The 21,606-nt window shown below is 51.3% G+C and overlaps 1 protein-coding gene across 4 annotated transcripts in view; it reads left to right on the plus strand.

Annotated features, from left to right (window-relative positions):
• The window catches only part of LSS (lanosterol synthase), a 34,688-nt gene that overhangs the window by 9,536 nt on the left and 3,546 nt on the right, over positions 1 to 21,606 (plus strand). For 2 of the 4 annotated variants that reach the window (XM_034654174.1, XM_019799482.2), the window contains exons 10-21: positions 464 to 582; positions 1,894 to 1,991; positions 2,535 to 2,562; positions 4,326 to 4,382; positions 5,049 to 5,120; positions 5,455 to 5,505; positions 6,049 to 6,198; positions 6,834 to 6,930; positions 7,787 to 7,892; positions 19,377 to 19,442; positions 19,961 to 20,041; positions 20,631 to 20,801. In XM_034654174.1, the coding sequence (XP_034510065.1) occupies positions 464 to 582; positions 1,894 to 1,991; positions 2,535 to 2,562; positions 4,326 to 4,382; positions 5,049 to 5,120; positions 5,455 to 5,505; positions 6,049 to 6,198; positions 6,834 to 6,930; positions 7,787 to 7,892; positions 19,377 to 19,442; positions 19,961 to 20,041; positions 20,631 to 20,801 (1,096 nt within the window). The remainder of the gene's footprint in view (positions 1 to 463; positions 583 to 1,893; positions 1,992 to 2,534; positions 2,563 to 4,325; positions 4,383 to 5,048; positions 5,121 to 5,454; positions 5,506 to 6,048; positions 6,199 to 6,833; positions 6,931 to 7,786; positions 7,893 to 19,376; positions 19,443 to 19,960; positions 20,042 to 20,630; positions 20,802 to 21,606) is intronic. The other 2 variants (XM_034654184.1, XM_034654180.1) reach the window with 2 other exon arrangements.

Genomic DNA, 21,606 nt, shown 5'->3' on the forward strand with positions numbered 1-21,606 from the left:
GTGTGTGCTTCGTGTCCAGTAGGTCTGCTCTGTCTCTGCCCCTGGAGCAAGCCTGGGGCTGGAGCTCCTGGACAGGAGGATTGGGAGTTGTGGGCCTGGAGGGCACACTTGTTCCTTCCCTTTGGGGAGGAGGTGCAGGTCTCCATGGAGCCCAGTGTAGGCCCATCTCCCTGCAGGAACCTTGGTGGCCTGGGGGCCAGCATGGGGTGCCATGTGTGGAAGGGTCATGTTCCCTTGCTCGTGCATCCCCTTGCTCATGTCTTCTGTGCTGGGCCCCAGGGTGGGAGCTGGGTCCCTGCCTCAGTCAACGCTGAGATGCACCCCATCTGGATTTCCGTTCAGGAAACACAGCACTAGGGGCAGGGCAGGTCAGCATACCAGAATGTCAGGGAGGGTCAGTGGGGAAGACAGGATAGGGAAGGGCTCAGGTGCTGTCCTGTGCTGATGACCTAACCCCCTGCAGCATTACTCAACCTGTATGAGCGCCACCACAGCACCAGCCTGCGGCAGCGGGCCATCCAGACGCTGTATGAGCACATCGTGGCAGATGACCTCTTCTCCAAGTGCATCAGCATTGGCCCGGTCAGTGCTCCCACTGCCCTGTGTCTGTACCCCCTATGTGGGGTGAGGAGCTGGGGTAGGAGGCCCTCTCGAGGCCAGTCTCTGGAGCTGGGAGTGAGGGTCTTCCTGGAGGTGAGGTCTCCCACCCGAGTCTGGCAGACAGGAGCCCCCCCTATCTGTCCCCTGTGCTCCTCCCACATCTAGTACCCTCTTCCCTCCCCACCACCTGGCCTGTTGGGAATGCTACTCCTTGGGCCACCTCTCAAGATCTTTCTGGCCAGTTGGGAGGGATGCTTTTCCTCCCTTGACCATCTCCCCACAGAACTCGCTATCTGCCCTTGCCTTGTGGGGTTTAGAGTGCTGGGGTGCTTGGGTTCCAGCCCTGATTCCTGCTGAGCCTGGTGACTCAGAGCTCTCACCTCTGAGCCTCTGGGCTTCTGACCTGGCTTTGCATTGTGAAGCTGTGAGGCCTGGCAGAGGCCCAGCGAGGACACACTTGTAGAGGCAGGTATATCCCAGGCAGCGCAGGGTTGGGGTGCTGCCTCACAGCTGTGGGGTGATAGCTGCAGGAGACACTGTTGTTCTGGGCCCCTGGCGGGCCATGATGGCAGCTTTTCTGGGTCAGTCCAGTTGGTGCTGTGTCACGCAGCCTACTCCTGATGCTGCTGGCTGGTGTTCTGCGGGGCTTGCGCACCCTGCTGGATTGTGACCTGTGGCTGCCTCAGTGCAGCCGTGGGTCTTTTCCTTTTTAGCAGCAGTGTGATCCTGTGTGGGCTTTTGGCTTATCGCTGAGTAGAGCACATCTGACTTGAATGAGAAGTGCAGTGCTAACTGGATCTTACGAGATGCCAGAGTGCAAGGTTTGGGTCTTTAGAACATTCTAAAGCAGTCCCTGTCCCACAGGTCTTGTCTGTCTTGTCTCTCCCATGCTCCTCAGGCTGTGCTGTTCTCTCTGTCTGAGTTATCTGAGGCAGCATAAGACACGGCACACCCCACATGCCCACCACGGGCCCCACGGGGGGCCCCCAGCCCTCAAGGTGGCTGTGCTCGCTTGCCACCTGGCTCGGCTCATGTTGTCTCTCACAGGATGCCCTGCCTTCTCTCTGTGCACGTGCCTCAGGCCTTTCCTGCCTCTCTTTCTGGGGGTACAACCCTCGCTTGGTCTCTGGCTCTCAGGGCCTGGCGAGCCATGAGTGCTCCGCTCAGAGTGGAAGCCCTGGTCCGGCCTAGAGTGAGGTTGTGCTGGGGGCCCAGTGTTTGGGCTGTAATCCTCATGCTTGGGAGCTGCTGTAGGTCTGGAACAGGGTCCTGATGGGGCCATGTCTCCCACAGATCTCAAAAACCATCAACATGCTTGTGCGCTGGTACGTGGATGGGCCGGCCTCCTCTGCCTTCCAGGAGCACATCTCCAGGATTCCTGATTACCTCTGGTGAGTCGCTGGAAGGGCCTGGCTGGTCAGGGTCACTAGGTTCCTGTCACGTGTGACTGAGAGCCAAGGGCAGACATGCATGGGGGCCTCCCTGGGCACAGCGGCAGGCACAGGATCCCATATCTCAGTGTCCTGGCGAGGGTGCTGTGGGGTTGGGGTAACACCTGGAACCAGGAATTTCAGGGTTTGTGGAAGATAGTGAAGGTTATCTTTGAGTTAAAAGATCTGCCATGTAGCAGGCACTTCTGGTGGTTTTGGAAGGTAAAACTTGGAAGCCTGTGGGCAGGTGGGCAGGTTCAGGTGAATGTCAGGAAGGCCTCCCCGACAAGGATAACTGGTCAGTCACTGATTGAGGTGGGACCCTGGTGGGTGGGTGTGTCCCACGGTGTCCCACACGGGGAGTCCTGCACTCAAGGGGGCCTCTTCCCTCTGGCGGCCATGTGGGCCTGCTGCCGTATGCGGGGTGAGCTGGGCTCTGGGTGGCCACCTGACTTCAGCTCTCTGCCCTCTACTCCCTGACCTGGGCTTTTCTTGTCCTCACAGGCTGGGCCTCGATGGCATGAAAATGCAGGTAAAGGCTACAAGGCCATGGCCGCTTTCTTCCTTTTCAACCATTCCTGTTGTTTGGGTGTGTTAAGATAACTGTTCCTCACAGTGAGTTCTGGCAGCGTGTGCTGAGCGGCTGCAAGTATCTCCAGTCCTGCGTCTGAGGGGACAGCCAGTGGCAGGGATGCTGACAGGCCCCAGGGGTTGTGGGAGGGCTGAGGGTCTGCAGCAGCGCCCCCGGCCCGTGGGAGCAGTCTGTAAGCCAGCGTGGTTCAGAGCTGCAGGTCAGGAAGGGATGAGCGTCACATGGCATTCTCGATGGGCCGGTCTAGTTCCGCTGAGACCACTGACCCCAGTGCTCGCATGCTGGGCCTGACATGCAGAAGAGTGGCAGGCGTCAGGCAGGAGGAACCTGTGCTTCACGCCCCCAGCCGAGCACCTGCAGAGCTGCCCTTGCCTTGAAGGGTTTCCGTCTGCGATGTGCTCCCACGTGGCCCTTCTCTACATTCGCTGCTCCCGTTTTGTGCCATTTACCGCAGATGATGTTCTGCCGCCGGCTTGTTTCCTGTGTGTGACCCTGGGGGTGGAGGTGCCTGATCCCAGTGTGGCTGGGGCTGACCTGGTCCAGACCCGCTGCAGGGGCTCTGAAAGCAGTGAGCTTGGGAGCTGTGGGGGTTTTGGCTGCTGTCACCAGTTGGCTCAGTGTGGGAACGTGGAGCCTCCAGCAGTGTTCTTGAATCGGGTGGGCCACTGGCCCTTTAGGACGGGTACACACAGACCCAGCAGCATGTAGTGCAGAGTTCACCTCAGTGTCCTTGCGTTACTCCCAGCTCCCTGACTCCTACCTGCCAAGAGGAGGAGGGCGTCGAGCCCCCATGTAGGCTGTTTGTGTCCTCTGAGTCCTTCGGTGCCCTAGCTGGTTTGTTCTTACAAAATGGCTGTGCTGGTGTCAATGCCTTGCAGGGTTGATGACAGTCCCTAGTTTGGTTTTGTGGCACATTTGTTGGCGTCAGGTTTTGAGCCAGGTGGCTGGTTCTCGAAGCCACGTTTGTCCAGTGGCCTGGGCGCCCTTCCTTCCTGGGTGATTAGTTCCTAGAGCACCCGCCTTCTGGATCTGCCTGATTGTTTCCTCTGTGCCCTGTATTTTCTGCAACTGGTGGTTAGACCCTGAGTCTTGATCCTGAACTGGTTTTGGTTTCTTTCGTCCAGGAGGCTTTCCTGGTGGCAGGCGGCCTTCCTACATATTGTCCTGCAAGGCCATGGTTTCTGATGCCCCCTCAGGGCTGTCAATTGGTCAGGGCTCTGATGTTGCCAACCCTGTCCCTATTATCTGAGTGTCTGTCCCCATCTATCTCTGTTTCAGTGGGATTTGGCCACTGGCATTCTCGTGGGACCAGAGTGTTGACTGGTGAACTAGGCTGCTAGGGTGGGATTTGAAGGGGGCCTTCCCGATCCGTTGAGGCCTTAGCCAGGCCCCACCACATCCAGGTGTACTCATATGTGAGGGGGTGTTTCTGGTCAAGGGCAAGAGTGTCACAGGCACCAGGTGGGGCTGCCTAACCCTCACCTGCCTGCAGGAACAGCCCCTCTCCGGCCCTCGTGGGCATTGAGGGGTGCACAAAGCATGGAGCTTGGGGTCAGGAGTTGGCTGGGCTCCCACCTCTTTGTAGGAGCTGTTGGGAGCCCCCAGATTCCTCCTTGGCCCCCCAGGTCCCCGTCAGATCCTGGGTAATGTGGGTGGGTTGGGGGAGCTGCACTGCTGCTCTAATGGCTTGTCCTTGCGTGCAGGGCACCAACGGCTCACAGGTGTGGGACACCGCATTTGCCATCCAGGCTATGCTAGAGGTATGTGGCTCTGCCTCCCTGTTCTTCAGCCTCTAGTTGACCTTCCTGGGTGTCCACTGCTCCTTGCAGTGTGGATATGGCAGCTGCTGACCCTGACTCTTTGCTCACCTGGGCTCTGAGGTCTCTGGTGATGGTCCCACTGAGACAGTGGTCTTGCCCAGCAGCTTTGGGTGGTGGGCCAGCTGGGAATCTTCAGGAGCAGGGAGCCTTGTAAGGTCTGTTCCTGGGGAAACAGGGCCGGAAACTTCTAGCAGGGGGAGCGGGCTCTAGGCTTTTCTCAACACCACACTGCTCATTATGGTTACCTCCGAGCACATGCTGGAGAGAAACCAGAATGTGTTTTTGTGCTGGTGGGATTGAGGGTGGTGACATTCTGGAGAGCCTTGAGGAGGGGTCTGGGGCACATGGGGGTCTGCCTTAGATGTGGCCGGGGTCATCTGGACACGGGATGGGCTGGGCCGGGTTTGGTGTGGACTCTCTTCTCTGTCTCTTTCATTTCTCCATCACATCTTTCTGATTTGTCAGCAGAAACAGAAGAGCCTGAGACACAGGTGGGTTTGCTCCTGTTTCCCAGTGGTGGCAAGACGTCACCAGGATTGTCTGGGAACCAGCTCACCTGTGCAGGCTTGTGCCAGTGAGCGGCTCAGCCTCTGTTGTCTCTTCCAGGCAGGGGCACAGCACAGGCCTGAGTTTTCGTCTTCCCTGCAGGAGGCACATGAGTTTCTCCGGATCTCCCAGGTGAGGCTGAATCTGGCCTGTGGCAGGGGCTGGTGGGGCTTCCCACAGGCAGGGGTGTCACCTCCTCACCTCTCCCTTGGCACCCCTGCCTGCCCAGTCCACCTCAGTGCCTGGTCATGTTTCCCCAGCAGTGGATGGGGCTGTGGGCCATGGGACACGGGCCACGGGGGTGATGCCTTGAAGGGTGCCTTTGGCTCTGATGGTTGAGAGGGCCATAGGGCAGCAGCTGCGGGTCCCTGCATAACCGTACCAGCCCCTGCCGGCCCCAGTGTCTGCATCTGATGGTGATGTGGGACCTCCTCCTTTCCACATGTGCCTCTTGGATGCCTCCCAGGTCCCAGACAACCCCCCTGACTACCAGAAGTTCTACCGCCAGATGAGCAAGGTACCACGGCCAACCCTGTTTGCCCCGAATCCTGTGCCCTGGTTGGCTGTGCTTTGCCCTTTAAGAGGGCTCTTCCCTCGGCTTCCTGGGGCTCCCTGCTCCAGTAGACACACAGCATGGGGTTCCATCGGTGCGTCCGAAGTTTCCCTGACTGGCGGAATGTGTATGTGAGGTGGGCCTTCCTCACGCTGCCACGTCAGGGGCTGTGCTCACACACCTGTGTCTCAGAGATGCTTTTAGATGGCAGTATGTGCCGATAGCAGAGACCACGTTCTGTCGGAACATGGATTAGGGTGACACGGTGCTGCCGAGGGCGGAGGGCAGCTCCTCTGGGTGTGTGGGAGCGTGGACGCAGTGTGTGTGCCTTCTCACAGCGGGTTGGGAGGCCTGTCCACGTGTGTGTGGGGTTAAGCTGTAGCCGCACCTCTGGGGTGGCCGGGCCCCTGCACTGGGGAAGAGGGTGCTCTTACTGTGGGAGGTCCTGACGACCAGGGTACAGGCTCGGCCGTCCGCCCTGGCCATGACAGGCCCCACGCTTTGCAGGGTGGCTTCCCCTTCAGCACGCTGGATTGTGGCTGGATTGTTGCCGACTGCACAGCTGAGGCCTTGAAGGCCATCCTTCTCCTGCAGGAAAGCTGTCCCTTTGTCACCAAGCACGTCTCGCGAGAGCAGCTCTGTGATGCTGTTGCTGTGGTGAGGCTGCTGGGCCTGGGGCTCTGGGCATGGGGCAGTGTGCCCGATGGAGCCCGGGCCGCCCCTCCACACACACTCAGGTCCGCTTAGCTCTGCATGTGAGCTGCACTTCCCACGGCGTTTGTCTCCGCACACCCCCGGGGTCAGACTGCAAGCCCAGAGGGGCGCATCCTCTGATGGCATCTGTGTTTGGGGAGACCATGAGCCCTGTGCTGGGGGCTCGTGGATCTGGCTACTCACCAGGGGGGGCTGGCATTCTCCACTGGGTGTCTGAAGAGAAAATGAGAAATTCTGTTTGTGTCTGTACAAAATCCTTTCAGTACACCCAGTTTCTGTGCGTGTTTTACAGCGGAGATCACGCAGCTTGGCAGTACACGTGATTTATAGATGGATGAGCAGGTGCACGCCAGGGTCCCACATGGTCACTCGTGGAGCACCTGCTTGATAAAGTTGCAGCCCACTGCCCTAGGCACCAAGGGTCTCGGTTTAATGCGAGAACCGGCTCCCTGTTCCCCACCCCTGCTCCACGGGCCTTAGCCTTGGGTGTTTCTAGAAAGGTCCACCACAGCTTGTGGGCTCCCCTTCATGCTTAAGTACATGGGTGAGCTCTCAGGAAGTCCTCTCTCTGGTTTTAGTTGCTGAACATGAGAAATTCTGATGGAGGGTTTGCCACCTATGAGACTAAGCGTGGGGGGCACTTGCTGGAGCTGCTGAACCCCTCGGAGGTCTTCGGTGAGTGGTTGGCCAGCCAGGTGGTACATAAACCCAGGGACCCTGCACGCCGTGAGATGGATTCATCAACCAGAGCTCTGAGTTCTTTCTCCAGGCCAGGAGCAGTGCCAGCAAAGGTGCTGGCAGATGATGGTGGATCCTTTAAGGAGCACCCCCTAAGCCATGGAGTGTTCTGTGCTTCTTAACCTCTGAAGGTGGCCATAGTACCCATGGTTGTGGATGGAAAAGCTGGGGTTTTGTTTCTCAGAGGTTGGTGGAGGAGTCAGTGGGATTCACACTGGGCTCTCTGGCTTGAGCCTGGGCTGGCTCTTGCCGTGTGCTCTGTGCTCTGTGGAATCCATCCTGTGTCCTGGCTGGTCTTCACAGAGCCCAGGCACCCTGCAAGGAGGTGCGGGTGGGAGCCCGCTGGCCGTGTGTGCTCCCTGCGGTGTGCCGCGGTTCCCGTCTGCCAGGACAGCTTCTGTCCCTCCGTATGCCCTCACGTGCCCCGGGACCCCTGCTTCCCGGTCTCGGTCTCGCTTCTACGACTGTTCATCGTGGTCTAGTTGGGGTGGGTGTAGCTCTGCCCTTGCCTCTCTCGTTCACTCTCCCACTGGCCCAAATGTCCTACAGCCAGATGTGGGTCTCCAGGTCACTGTGGAGGTGCCGGACACCCTCCCACCTGGTGGCCATGTCTCCTGGGCCAGTCACTGGGGACTCTTTCCTTATCTCCTCTGGAGGACGGTCAGGCTCTTGCTGTCCCATGAAGGCTCTGTGTGTTATGGCGCTCTCATTCTTTATGGTTTGGCGTGAGTTGCCAGATTGGGTGACAAAGTGAAAGCTCATGTATGTGTTGATCCTTCCTTCCGTCTCCCAGGGGACATCATGATCGACTACACGTATGTGGAGTGTACCTCAGCCGTGATGCAGGCACTGAAGCTTTTCCATGAGTGTTTCCCAGACCATAGGGCCGGGGAGATCAGGTAAGGGTGGCCTTGGCACAGGGATGTTTGCTCACTGAGCCATGGGTGCTACCCATTCAGGAGCCAAGAGCTGGGATGCTGCCACCCTGGACGCCGAGAGCATGGTGTTGCTGGGGTGGATGACTCACTGCAGGGAGGGGACTCTGGAATAAAACTCGTTTAGTAACGGAAGGGATTTCCAGTGTTCCTGAATCCAGTTGTATGCCTCGAAGTACTGTAGACCCATGGACAAGGGGTTAGGGATGCCAAACCCCCGCGCAGTTGAAAATCTGCATATAACTTTCGATTCCCTGAAATCCTAACTGCTGATAGCCTACTGTTGACCGAAGTCTTTCCAATAACATATGCAGTCGATGAATTCATATTTGCATGTTGTATCTTTCATGTATTGTATTCTTACAATAACGTAAGCTGGAGAAAAGGAAACTAATATTAAAGAAAATGATAAGGAAGAGAAAGTACCCTTAACGGTACTGTACGGTATTTATCGAGAAAAATCCACTTACTAGTGGACCCGCAAAATTCAAGTCCATGTTGTTCCTAGGTCAGTTCTGTATCAACTCTGTGTAGTAGGGGCTCAGAGTAGCACAGCTATAACACAACAATCAGTTATTTTTCACATCTTAATATTGGTAAAAAAGATGTATATCGCAGCTGTGTCTGTGTCCACATAAACGGTGGTTTTTNAAACGCCCTGAGCTGAAGGCAGATGCTTAACCGCTGTGCCACCCAGGTGCCCCTAAACGGTGGTTTTTAAATAAGCCTGTCCGGTTGACATCTGGCACGCGTAGAGAGAGATGCCTGGATCTCACGTGCGGTGCCTGATGAATTGTCATGAAGTGGACACGCCCGTGTGACCACAGCGGGCACACACATGTTACCAGAAGCTTCCCTTCGGATTCTCCTCAGGCGGCTCCGATCCCACACTTGGGGGATCCCACGGTGGGACTTGTGGGTCTGGCTTTCTCCGTTCACTTGGTGCTTGTGAGGCCCAGCCAGGTGGTCGCAAAGCAGCAAAGCCCGCCTCTCCCTTGCTGTCAGCATGTCTGTGGCGTGCATGTGGCAAACTTTATTTATCCATCGGTTTGTCTTGGATCCTTGGGGGCCGTTCAGGGGGTTCCTATGAATCCTCCTGCTGTGAACACTCTGTGCTTGTCTTTTGGGGCCCGGGTACCCATTCCTTGAAGACGTGTGCTTAGGAGCGGATCGCTGTGTTATGGGTACATTTGTGCACCTCTGTAGACCCCCCTTCATCCCAGTGTAATCTCATCGTTTCATGCTTCACGGCAAAGCCACCTAGACTCAGCTGCGCCATAGCATGCTTTCCTTTTTCGATATTGTTGGATTCAGTTTGAAAAGTGCTTTTTAAGGGATTTTTACAACTGTGGTTATAGAGAAACCAGTCTGCAGTTTCCCATACGGTGTCCTTTTCAGGTTCAGGCTCTCCTGTGAAAGTAATGCAGGACTCGTAGGAGGACCTGGCAAGTATCTTTTCTTTTGAGATTCTCTGAAAGAGTTTGTGAGAATTTGTGCTATTTCTGCCTCGAGTGTTTGGAGGCTCCATTTGGGCCTTGAGTTTCCTTTGAGGGAAAGTGTTAACTTTTTAATTATAGGTTCAGTTTTACTTGTTCTAGGACTGTACAGATTTCCTTTTCTTATGTTTGTACCAGTTTGGGAGATTGTCCCGTTTCAGCTCCATTATATGTGGATCTGCACAGAGCTGCCTGCAGTGTCCTGAACAGCAGCCCCGTCCCACTGAGTCCTCATTTTCTTCCCGACATTGGTGGCCTGGGCCTCTTCTCCACCAGCAGCTTGTCAATCTTTTCTTTTTTTTCTTAAGATTATTTATGTATTTGAGAGAGTGTGTGTGAGCGTGTATGCGCATGAGCAGGGGGGAGGAGCAGAGGGAGAAGCAGACGCCCCGCTGAGCAGGGAGCCCGATGCAGAGCTCGATTCCAGGACCCTGGGATCATGATCTGAGCCGAAGGCAGACGCATCACCGATGGAGCCGCCCAGACGCCCTGGCAGCTTGTCAGTCTTCCCAGGCTTTTCAAAGAAACTGTCTTCAGTCTTTGATTCTGTCATGGCATACGTTTATTTTTTTGATGTGCGAGTTTTTGGTTTTATCAATTTTTGCTCTTTGCTATTTTCTTTCTACTTTTATTTCTTTTTCTAATTAGACAGTTAAATGAGTTTCAGGCTTTCTTTTTAAATGTGTGCTTAAGTCTACGGTAAGTCTTGGCGTACCACTCAGTTAAAATTACTTTCTGTTTCTGTTGTGAGTTCTTCTCTGGTCAGGAGTTGTTTAGGAGCATGTGGCTTTACTTCCAAAAAATCGGAGGATTTTCTAGTGGTGTTTTGCTGGTTTCCTTCTGTTCTGGCGGGCGGCGCAGCCACTTGGGGGCACTGTGTTTTGTCGCGCTTCTCTCACTGGGGCCTGGGGGTCCACGTACCGGTACCATGCTGCGCTGCAGGATGGTCTGTGGTCCCTTCCTCTGGGCACAGCTTGTCCGCAGTGACACTCTCATGCAATTGTCCTTTTCCCTTAATAGATCATCGTTTTAGGAAGTTTAATGAAACTAAAGTGTGCTTCCTGGAGGAGACTTGGACAATGCAGAAGCAAGTTGCTCTTGGCCGCAGGGAGGAGTCTGTTAGGACTGCTTGATCCCACATTGCCATGGTTCGTGTGGAGCTGGCTGTGCTGGCGAGGTGTCTGAGAGCAGGGGCGATGTCCACTGTCAGGCTGCATTCTCCTGCTTCAGGAGTCACAGTGGTGGCAGGTATTTTGTTGTTTTAGCAGCCTCTTGGTTATTTCTAAATTTTCATTGTCATTTTCCAGCTTTTCCCTGTTGTAACCTTAATGAATGTTATCTTATTAGATCTTTATCTGGGACCATTATTTTTCCCTGGAGCCACCTGATTTTGTGGACAGCCTGTGTGGGGAGACCCCCTGCTCCTGCCCTTTCCCGGTGGTGTGGCCCTGGTCCCAGTCGTGTCACCCGTTGGCCCGGGCTGCCCTGCTCAAGGTGGGGGGGGGAGCAACAGTGTGGGAAGCACAGGATGACTGTTATTACCATGGAAAGTTCTAGACAGTTTGAAGTGTTTAATCTTTAAATAGATGTACTAATTTGTGATATTAAATTTCTAAATTTATCCGGGAAGATTTAGAGATACAATTGGAGGTAGCCAGGTACTCTATTTGACTTGAAATTCTTCCTTAATTTCAAATTTAAGGAAAGTTACAAAAGTAGTAAAAAGCACTCCTTGCGGCGCCTGGTGGCTCAGGTGCTGAAGCGTCTGCCTTCGGCTCAGTCATGATCCCAGGGTCCTGAGATCCAGCCCCTCATCGGGCTCCCTGCTCAGCAGGAGCTCTCTCTCTGCCTGTCCCCTCTGCTGGTGCTGTCTCTCTCTGTCCCTCAAATGAATACATAAAACTTAAAAAAAAAAAAAGAGGTAGCACTTCTCTTGGCCTCTTTTTAATGACTCAGTTATTAACATTTTATTACATTTACTCAATTATGGTCCCTTCCACTTAATTTTTTCTTAAATCATTTGAGAGTAATTTGCAAATATGATGTACTTAGTCTCTAAATACTTTAGCATTTTGTAACAAGGATATTCTCTTATGGAAATATGAATCACGATAGTTAACACTATAATACTAACATTGATATGATACTATTATTTAATCTGTACACCTTGGCCCTACTTGTCTTATGGCAAAATCTTCCCTTAAGATTTAACCCAGGGTCACTGCACTGAGCTGCCAGCTGTTAGTCTCTCTCCACCTGGAACAATCCTGTAGTCTCTCCTTGGGGTTGAGGACTGACGTTTTTAAGGCATGTAGCAAGTTTTTGTGGAATATCTTCAACGTGTTTTTCTGGCGTTTTCTCATGATTAGATTCAGGTTATGAAATTATGCATTTTTGTCAGGAAAATGACAAAAGTGATGGGGATTTCTCAATGTGTGACCCAGGAAGCATATGTCAACTTTGATCCTGTGAATAAGGTGATGACCACTTGTTTTCTCCACTGTGAAGTCACTGTTTTTTTCTTTGTGGGAGAAATTTTTAGATTATGTAGGTATCCTGTGTCTCATCAGACTTCTGCCTGTTCGTTTGATTGTCTGATGATGATTCTTGCCTGAATCAGTTATTCATATGCTGGCTGCAAAATCGTCCTTCCTTCCATATGTATTAATTAGCTGGCGTTCTACCAGGCTGGCTGGCTCACGTGGTAGAGCATACGACTCCCGATCTTGGGGTCGTGACTTGGTGTTCTAGAAGCTTTTTCTTTGCCTCTGTTTATTTATTTAGTAATATAGAGTCATGCGTTCTTACGCTATTGACTTTTTTCTCTTTTTTATTGTGTTAAAATACACCTAACATTAAATTTATCATCGTAATCATTTTTAAGTGCATGGTTGAGTGGTATTACATTCACAGTGTTGTACAACCAGCACCACCATCCATCCCCATAACTGTCTCCTTCTATAAAATTAAAACTCTGCCCCTGCTAACCTTATTTCCTCATCCCTCCTGCCCCCAGTCACCATGCTGGTTTCTGTCTTTATGATTTTGATTATTTTAGGTACCTCACATAAGTGGAATTCTGGAATATTTGTCTTCTTGTGACTGGGTCTGTTGGTTGCCATCCCTCTTGGGAGCTTCCCATGCGTACTCTGGAATTCGCATTGTGTATGGAGGGCAGGGAGAGACGGAGAAAGAGGCAGTCCCCCTCCCCGGTGGGTGGGGGCAGTTCTAATAAGCAAAGGGAACTGACATACGAGGCTTGTCCTGGGCAACAAAAGCATGAATGGATTCCCCCCCACGATATCCCCCCTACAACCCCCTACTAGATCACAGAAGTTTATAAAGAGGCCCTGCCTGGGCTCAGTCCAGTGTACCGTGCAGGTTTTCTCAACACTACATGACCATCTCAAGGTTGTGTCCTTGGAGCCCTTGTCCCGGGAGTGGGAAAGGTAAGTGGAACCCACATCCCCAGGACAGGAGAGGGGGTGAAGAGCCTCCAAGTGCCTGGGTCCAGCTCACGGGTCAGTTGTTGGTCACATCTTTTTGATGACCTTCCTCAACAGGCTTATTTCACTGAGTATAATGACCTCAAGGTTCACTCATGTTGTAATTTGTGTCCGAAGTTCCTTCCTTTTTAAGACCAAATAATACTCAGGGCACCTGCGTGGCTCAGTTGGTGAAGCGTCTGCTTTGGCTCAGATCATGATCTCAGGGTCCTGGGATTGAGCCCCGTGTTGGGCTCCCTGCTCTGTGGGGAGTCTGCTTCTCCCTCTCCTTATGCAACTCCGCCTGGTTTACGCTCTCTGTCAAAAAAACAAAGCAAAACAAAACACTTAAAAAAGACTGAATGCTCCTCTCTTGTATAGCTGGACCATGTTTCGCTTATCCACTCATCTGTTGAGGAACACTTGGGTTGCTTCCATGTTTTGACCACTGTGACTAATGCTGCAGTGAACAGCATGTAAATTCCCTGGTGGTCACTTCAGCCGGAGTGGGGGGTGCAGTAGCTGCTGGGATCAGAAGCAGCAGAGCACAGATGCCCGCTATTTGGAGGACAGGGTCCTTTTTGCCCTTCCAGATGCTGCAAGCTGTGCGCAGGGTGCTCTAGGAATGGGTGCACGGCTGCCTGCCCAGGGGCTGGGGTTGGGAGGTGGGTTGCTGCTGCTGTGCTAGGAGCTGAGCTTGACCCAGCTTGACTGCAGTTTACCCTCCAGTATCCGCCTGGAAGCCTTGGACAGACTCCAGAGTTGTATGTAGCAGACAAGGGTCTGCCAGTGCAGTTGGTGCCCGGGGGGCGGCAGCTTCCTGGTGCCTCCTGCTTGGCCGCCTTCCCAGAGTCCTCTGCTATTGATTTCGACATTGATCTTCTAGCCAATTTGTTGAACTTAAACATTTAACACACTTATAGAACAGTTTTAGGTTTACAGAAAAATTGAGTGGAGGGTTCCTGTTTACACCTTTGCCCCGCAACCTACCCCAGTTATTAACATCTTGCATTAAACTGGCTCGTTAGGAGTGCCTGGGTGGTTCAGTCAGTTAAGTGTCTACAGGGTCCTGGGATCAAGTCCTGTGTCAGGCTCCCTGCTCAGCTGAGAACGGCTTCTCCCTCTGTCTGCTGCTCCCCCTGCCTGTGCTCTCTCTCTCTGCCAAATAAATAAAAGCTTAAAAAAAAAAACTGGTTCATTATTTTCTGATTGATGAACCAATACTGATACAATATTATCACCCGAAGTCCATGATTTACATTCAGGCTCACTCTTTGTGTTGTGGATTTCATGGGTTTTGACACATCTGTAAAAACACGTGTCCATCATTATCATACAGAATAGTTTCACTGCTCTAAAAATTCTCTGTGCCCTTTCATCATTCCCCTTACCCCCAACCCCTGGGAATCACTATAGTTCTGCCTTTTCCAGAATGTCATGATTAGAATCATACAGTACTTAGTCTTTTTAGATTAGCTTCTTTCACTTAGTGATATGTATTTGAGGTTATTCCCTGTCTTCCCATGGCTTGGATTTTTTTTTTTTTAAAGATTTTATTTATCTGAGAGAGAGAGAGAGTATGAGCAGAGGGGAGGGGTAGAGGGAGAAGCAGACTCCCCGCTGAGCCAGGAGCCTGATGCGGAACTCGATCCCAGGACCTTGGGATCATGATCTGAGCTGAAGGCAGACACTTAACTGACTGAACCACCCAGGCGCTCCCCCCCCCCTTTATTCCAAGATTTACTTATTTCTTTTAGAGAGAGGGAGACAGTGCGTGCACGGGAGGGAGGGGCAGAGGGAGAGAGAGAATCCCAAGCGGAGTCCCCACTGAGCATGGAGCCTGATGTGGGGCTCAGTCTCACAGCCCTGAGACCATGACCGGAGCCGAAACCAAGAGTCAGAGACTCAACCAACTGTGCCACCCAGGCACCCCTGAATCTTTTTTTTAATTGAAGTGTAGTTGACATAAACGTTAACATTAGTTTCGGGCGTACACGTAGTGACTCCACAAGTCTGTACACGCTCACCGCGGCGTAGCTACCATTGTCACCATACAGCACTCTGACAGTCCTGTTGACTGTGCTGCCCATGCTGTACCTTTCATGCCCCCGATTATTCCTCCCGTAACTGGAAGCTGTGCCTCCCCCTCCACTTCCCCCGTTGTGCCCATCCCCTGACCCCCGCCCCTCTGGCACCCACCAGTTCTCTGTATTTATGGGTCTGTTTCTGCTTTTATTTATTTTATTTTATTATTATTTTTATTAAGTGGGCTTCACACTGGGCTTCAGCGCAGGGCTTGAACTCATGACTCTGAGATCAAGACCTGAGCTGAGATCAAGAGCCAGATGCTTAACCGACTGAGTTATCCAGACTCCTGTTTCTGTTTTTAGTTTGTCTTTTTTACTGCAAAATAATGTACAGATATGCCATTGTTTATCCATTTGCCTACTGAACAATATCTTCCACATTTTACCGGTTGTGAATAAACCTGCTATAATTATTCCTGTGCAGATTTTTGTGCGGACACGTTTTCAGCCCATTTGGGTAAATACAAGGGAGCATAGGGGTGGTTCATATGGTAGGAGCATATATAAGTTTTGTAAGAAACTGCCCAACTGTCTTCCAGAGTGACCGTATCATTTTGCATTCCCATCAGCAATGGATGAGAGCTCCTGTTCTGTATCCTTTGGTGTTTGTTGTCATTGTTTTGGATTTTAGCCATTCTAATAGGTATGTAGTAGTATATTGTTTTAATTTGCCATTCTCTAAGGATATATAACGTTGAACATTTTGTCACACATCTGTTAGCTGTCTGTATATCTTTTTTGGTAAGATGTGTGTTCAGATCTTCTGCACATTTTTAAATTGGGTTGTTCCACCGTCCCACTGTAGGACATTTTGAATATATTTTGAATAGCAATCCTTTGTCAGATATGTATTTTGCAAAGATTTTCTCCCAGTCTGTGGCTTTTCATTCTGTTAGCAGCAGTTTCTTGTTTTAATGCAGTCTAGCTTATCAGTGTCTCCTTTCATGGATTGTGTCCAGAAAGTCATCACTAAACCCAAGGTTGCCTAGATTTTCTCCTATGTTACGTGTGAGGAGTTTCATAGTTTTGTGTTTTACACGTTCATTTGAGCTGATTTTTGTGAAGGATATAAGGTCTGTGTCTAGGTTTTTTTTTTTGCAAGTAAATGTCCAGTTGTATTTGCATCATTTGTTGAAAAGAGTATCCTTTCTCAGTTGAATTGATTTTCCTCCTCTGTCAAGAGGGCTTGATTAAATTTATGTGGGTCTACTTATGGGCCGTCTGTTGTATTCCGTGGATCTGTTTGTTCTTTCATCAATACCACACTGTAAGCACTTAAACAGGCTTCACGCCCAGCGCAGAACCCGACTTGGGGCTCAGTATCACAATTCTGAGATCATGACCTGAGTCGAAATCAAAAGCCAGACGCTTAACTGACTGGGCCGCCCAGGCGCCCCTTATCGCAAGTCTTGAAGTCGGGTAGGGTCAGTCTTTCACCTTTGTTCTCCTTCAGTGATATGTTGGCTATTCTGGGTTTTTTTACCTTTCCATATAGACTTTGGAATCTGTCAATATCTACAAAGTAACTTGCTGGGATTTTGATTGGGACTGCATTAAATCTATAGATCAAGTTGGGAATATCTTTGATTTCTTTCATCATTTTGTAGCTGTCCTCTTATGAATCTTGTACATATTTTGTTAGATTTATACCTAAGTGTTTAATTTTTTTTGATTCTAACATAATTGATATTGTGATTTTAATTTCAGAATTTAATTGTTCATTGCTGGTAAGAAAAGAATTATCTTTTGTATATAATTGTGTTGTTGTATTTGTACATACAAATAGAAATTTGTATATACAAATTGTATAATTTGTATATAATACAATTGTTTTATATCCTGCAACCTTGCTATGATTGTTTAGTAGTTCCAGGAGTGTTTTGGTTGATTCTTTGGGATTTTCTAAATACGTAATCATGTCATCTGTGAACAGACATAGTTTTATTTCTTCCTCCCCAATCTGTATACCATTTATTTTGGTATTTGTCCTATTGCCTTGGTTAGGACTTCCAATACAATGTTGACTAAGAGTGGTGAAAGGGACATCCTTGTTCAAGGTGAGGAACTTCCTTCTCTTCCTAGTTTGATGGAAGTTTTTGATCATAAATAGGTGTTAGATTTTGTCAAATACTCTGGTAGTTCTTGATTTGATAATGTGATTTTTCTTGTTTAGCCTGTTGATTCGATAGATTACATTAATTGATTTTTGAATGTGCAATCAGCGTTCCATACCTGGGATAACTCTCACTTGTTTGTGGTATATAATTCTTTTTGTACATTGTTGTATTCGATTTGCTAATGCTCGCTTAAGGATTTCTGTGTCTATGCTACTGAGAGATAATGTTCTATGGTTTCCCTCTCTTGTGGTGTCTTTGCTTTTGGTATTCAGGTGACACTGTCCTCATAGGATGAATCAGGCAATGTTCCCTCTGTTTCTAGTCTCTGGAAGAGATTGTAGAGACTTTGTATAATTCCTTCCTCGAATGTAGAAATCACCAGTGAATCCATCTGGGCAACTCTTTATATTCTACTTAGTTGTGGATTCTTGTGGGTCTTCTCCCTAGACCGTCCTGTCATGTGCAAATACCATGTTTTTCCTCACCTCACTGTCCTGGCTAAGAAGCCCGCATAGCAGAAGTGACGGCAGTGGCGTCTTGCTTGTGTTTCTTGACCATAAAGGGGAATGCTTCTAATTTTTCTCCATTTAGAATGAGTTTTGGTGTAGGTTTTTGGTAGTTACCCCTTTTCAGGTTAAAGTTTTTTCTTCCTAATTTGCTAAGTTGTTTTTCTCCCTCTGTTGTGAATGGGTGTTGTATTTTAGGAAATGGCTTTTCTCTCTCTGTGGAGACGATAAACAGAATACTTGATCTGTTAATGTCGTAGATGATTATTGTAGATCTTTCTAATGTTAAAACACCTTTGTTTCTGGGATGAACCCAACTTGGTATTGCCATGTCTTTTCTGTATTCAGTTCCCCAATATTTAGATTTGAATTTTGCATCTGTGTTCATTCATGGATAGCCTGAAAATTGTGGTTTCCCTCATCCCTCTTGTACGGTCTTTTGCATTTCTCGAGTACTGAGGGTGTGTTTCTCCTGTGTCCCCTGGAGGAGTTTGTGTCACATTAGAGTGATCATTCTTGTTTAGTTAGTTTTACCACGTAAAACTTCTAGTCCTGGACTCCTTCTTCTGGGCAGAGTTTGCATCTCTGGCTCCTGTCTTTAGTGCGCGCGGCCGGCCAGGCTCTCTCTGCTTGAGGTGGTTTGAGAAGCTACTTCCCCAGTAATTGGTGCATTCTGTCTAAGTTTTCACATCTGCTGCATGAAGTTTCCTTATTTTCTCTTAACCTTGTTGTTTCTACCACGCCTGTGGTCACGTCCCTCTCTCATTGCTCGTATTACGTGTTTGTCCCTTCATCCTTTGTGTTGGTTCTCTCTTGCTGAGTGACAACATGACTAAAACTTGGTGCCTTCAAACAACACACGTCTGTTGCCTCCCAGTTTCTGTGGGTCAGGAACCCAGGCACGGCCCAGCGGGGTCCTCTGCTGCAGGTCCTCCCCGGGCTCAGCCAGACTGCGGCCAGTACTGGAGTCTCATCCGGGCATCGGCTAAGGAGGGGTCCGCTCCAAGTTCATATAGTTGTTGGCAGGTTTCCATTCCCTTGCAGAATGTCAGCCTTAGGGTCCCATTTCCTCGCTGAGCGTTGGCTAGAGGCCACCCTTAGTTTTTTGCCACGTGGGTTTCTCCACAGCATCTCACGAAGTGAGCAGAAGATAGGGAGTCTGCTAGCAAGATGGAAGCTAGACTTCTCCATGCCTGAGTCTCAGAAGTGATGTCCCGTCAGCTTGGCGGCAATCTGCTGTTTGTAAAAAACAAGTCTCAAGGGGAGGGATATCCTGGGAGTCAGTACCTGTAAGCAAGACAATTGCGGATCACCTTGGAGGCTGTCTTTGTACCTTCCCTCCAACCTTTTCAGAGAACCAGTTAGACTTAAGATGGATCTCTGTCCTCTAAATCTATCATTTTCTCTCTCATTTTTAATTTCTTTTTAAAATTTCATTTTGCATATCTACTTAAGCTTGTGTCACTGACGTGATTGCGGTGAACAGATGCTGTCTGTAGCTGTTTCTAGTATGGGTCCGTCGCTGACCCCATTCTCCTCCTGCACTGCTTTCTTGTCACCGCGACTTTGCTTCTCCCATCCGTGTCCTCTCATCTCTTCCTGTCCGACCTTTGTGTTTCTCCTCTTGACCATTGGTTTCTTTTTACCTATTTTTAAGGGAGACCGTGCTTGTTCATCTGAGGCGGTAGGATGGGTGGGATTGGGGTCGGTGGATTGTTGTTTCCCTGCAGTGTTTATTAGCATCCTCTGTGTTCCAGGGAGACGCTCAAGCAGGGCCTGGAATTCTGTCGGCAGAAGCAGCGGGCTGACGGCTCCTGGGAAGGGTAAGTGAGCTCCTGGGTGTGCGGGTGTGCCGGCGGTTGGGAGGGCTCTGCTCTCAGTGTGCTCCGGTGATGCTCACTTGTGTCCTTGTGCTACACCAGAAGGCTCTGGGAGTGCAGCTGCCAGCAACAGAGTTCTGGTGGACCTTGTTCGGGTCTGAGCGCCTGGCCTCATCCTGGTGGTGTTTGCTCCGAGTTGTTGCTGAAGCAGTTTGGCCGAGTGTGTGGGAAGGGCTCAGTGGCCCGGGGCCTGGTCGTGTCTGTGATTACTCCTTCCCTGGGCGTGGATCAGTTCTTCTGTCCTGTGAGAGCCAGGCCGGGTCTGTTCTGCTCAGCCTTAAAGCCCAAGACACAAGTTGGTGGCTTGCCGAAGGCCATGTGGATGGTTTTCTTGAAAATAACCCCAGCTTCCCCGACCCCATGATGGAACGTGTTCCCACAAGTCTGGCAGAATTCCTGTTGTTTTCCACACCCTTCTGAGCGAGACGGAAAGGCTGAGGTCCTCCTTTGTCTTCCTCCAGCTCCTGGGGGGTTTGCTTCACCTACGGCACCTGGTTTGGGCTAGAAGCTTTCGCCTGCATGGGGCAGACTTACCGCAGTGGGTGAGTGAGGGCGTCTGACCCTGATGGGGGGCTCTTCTCAGCAGGACACTCTGCTGGGGGTGTCTTTCCCTTCGATGTTGGATTTTGGGCATATTTTGTATTTTTCTAAGCAGTGAGATTCCTGGCTCATGAGCCAATGGTGGCTCAGTAAAGACACTGGGCTGAGGCATTCCTCACTGCTCTGGGAAGTTTCTGGCTAGTAGCTTGTGTGTGGAGGGGCACTCTGGGCTCCCCAGGTCCCCACCCCCAGTGGGACCCACTCTGGGCTGGTTTGAGAGAAGGGAGGAGGCGTCAGGTCTGAGCTGTCCCCAGCCACCTCACCCAGCTCTGCTTTGTGCTGGGTTTTAGGTGGGGGGTGGTCATGCCAGCGTGGTAGCTGTAGCCACAGAGCTTTTCACTTTATTTGCGAGGGAGGTGTCTCTGTGCCCCTCACATCACATATTGGGTGGGCCTGGCATGCAGGCTGCCCCAGCCACCCACCCACCCACCCACGTACTCCTCCCCATGCCCCCAGGGAGTTCTGGCCAGTGGTGATCCGGGCTGGGGCCTCCCTGGAGTGACAATGTCTCCGTCTTGCTGGTCTCTGCAGCAGTGTGTGTGCGGCGGTCTCCCAGGCCTGCGACTTCCTGCTGTCCCGGCAGATGGTGGACGGGGGCTGGGGGGAAGACTTCGAGTCCTGCGAGCAGCGGCGTTACGTGCAGAGTGCCACGTCGCAGATCCACAACACGTGCTGGGCCCTGATGGGGCTCATGGCTGTCAGGTGGGGGCTGCGGGACCCATCCCCCAGTAGTGGGGTCGAGAGGAGGAAGGACGCTGAGCCTTGAGCAGGCAGTTCGGGTGGGGTGTGGGCACCTGAGCTCTGAGAAGGGGTGGGTGGAGGTGAGCATGCAGGGCAAGGGCATAGGCCTTTCCAAATGCGGGCTTCCTGCAGGGAGGCTTGCCTTTGAGAAGACCACCCGACCTGTCCGCAAGGGAGAGAAGAAGCCTGTGTGCACAGCGTGGGGTGAGGCAGGTCCCTGCAGCTGCTCCCTTTGGGCTCTCCTGCCTCCACATGTGTTACAGGCACACGCAGACATGCACAGTGTCCCAGTCTGTGCGGCCCTGTTTGCTTTGGGGCCGTTTGGGGAATCTTCCTAAAACCTCCTCAAAGTTAGGCTGGGTGAGTGTGAGCGGGAGCAGCTGAGTCTGTGGGGACCCCTAGGGCAGTCTGCCATCCATCGCTCCTGACCCCTCAGTCCTTCTGGTGTGTCATTCCTTGCCGTGGTTAGTGAGGGTTAGCATACGTGACTTCCGTGTCCTTTCGAGGATCCTGAGGACCAGTGGGCCTGGGTGGGCACGAGGATTCCCCTCCTCCTGTCCTGGGGTCAGCAGAAGAGCAGCACCTGGTGGCAGGGGTCACTGGGGCAGGTCTGGAGCAGGCAGGGCCCTCACCCAGCCACATTTGTGGGCTGCCCACCCGGCCTGCCCACCCGGCCTGCCCACCTCCACACATGCTGTGTTTTGTGTTTCTCAGGGATCTGAATATCTGGGATTTGGGTAGAAAATGTGCACTAGTGGCCTGTGGT

Source organism: Ailuropoda melanoleuca, chromosome 1 (assembly GCF_002007445.2).
Source record: "Ailuropoda melanoleuca isolate Jingjing chromosome 1, ASM200744v2, whole genome shotgun sequence".
Classification (NCBI taxonomy): Eukaryota; Metazoa; Chordata; class Mammalia; order Carnivora; family Ursidae; genus Ailuropoda; species Ailuropoda melanoleuca.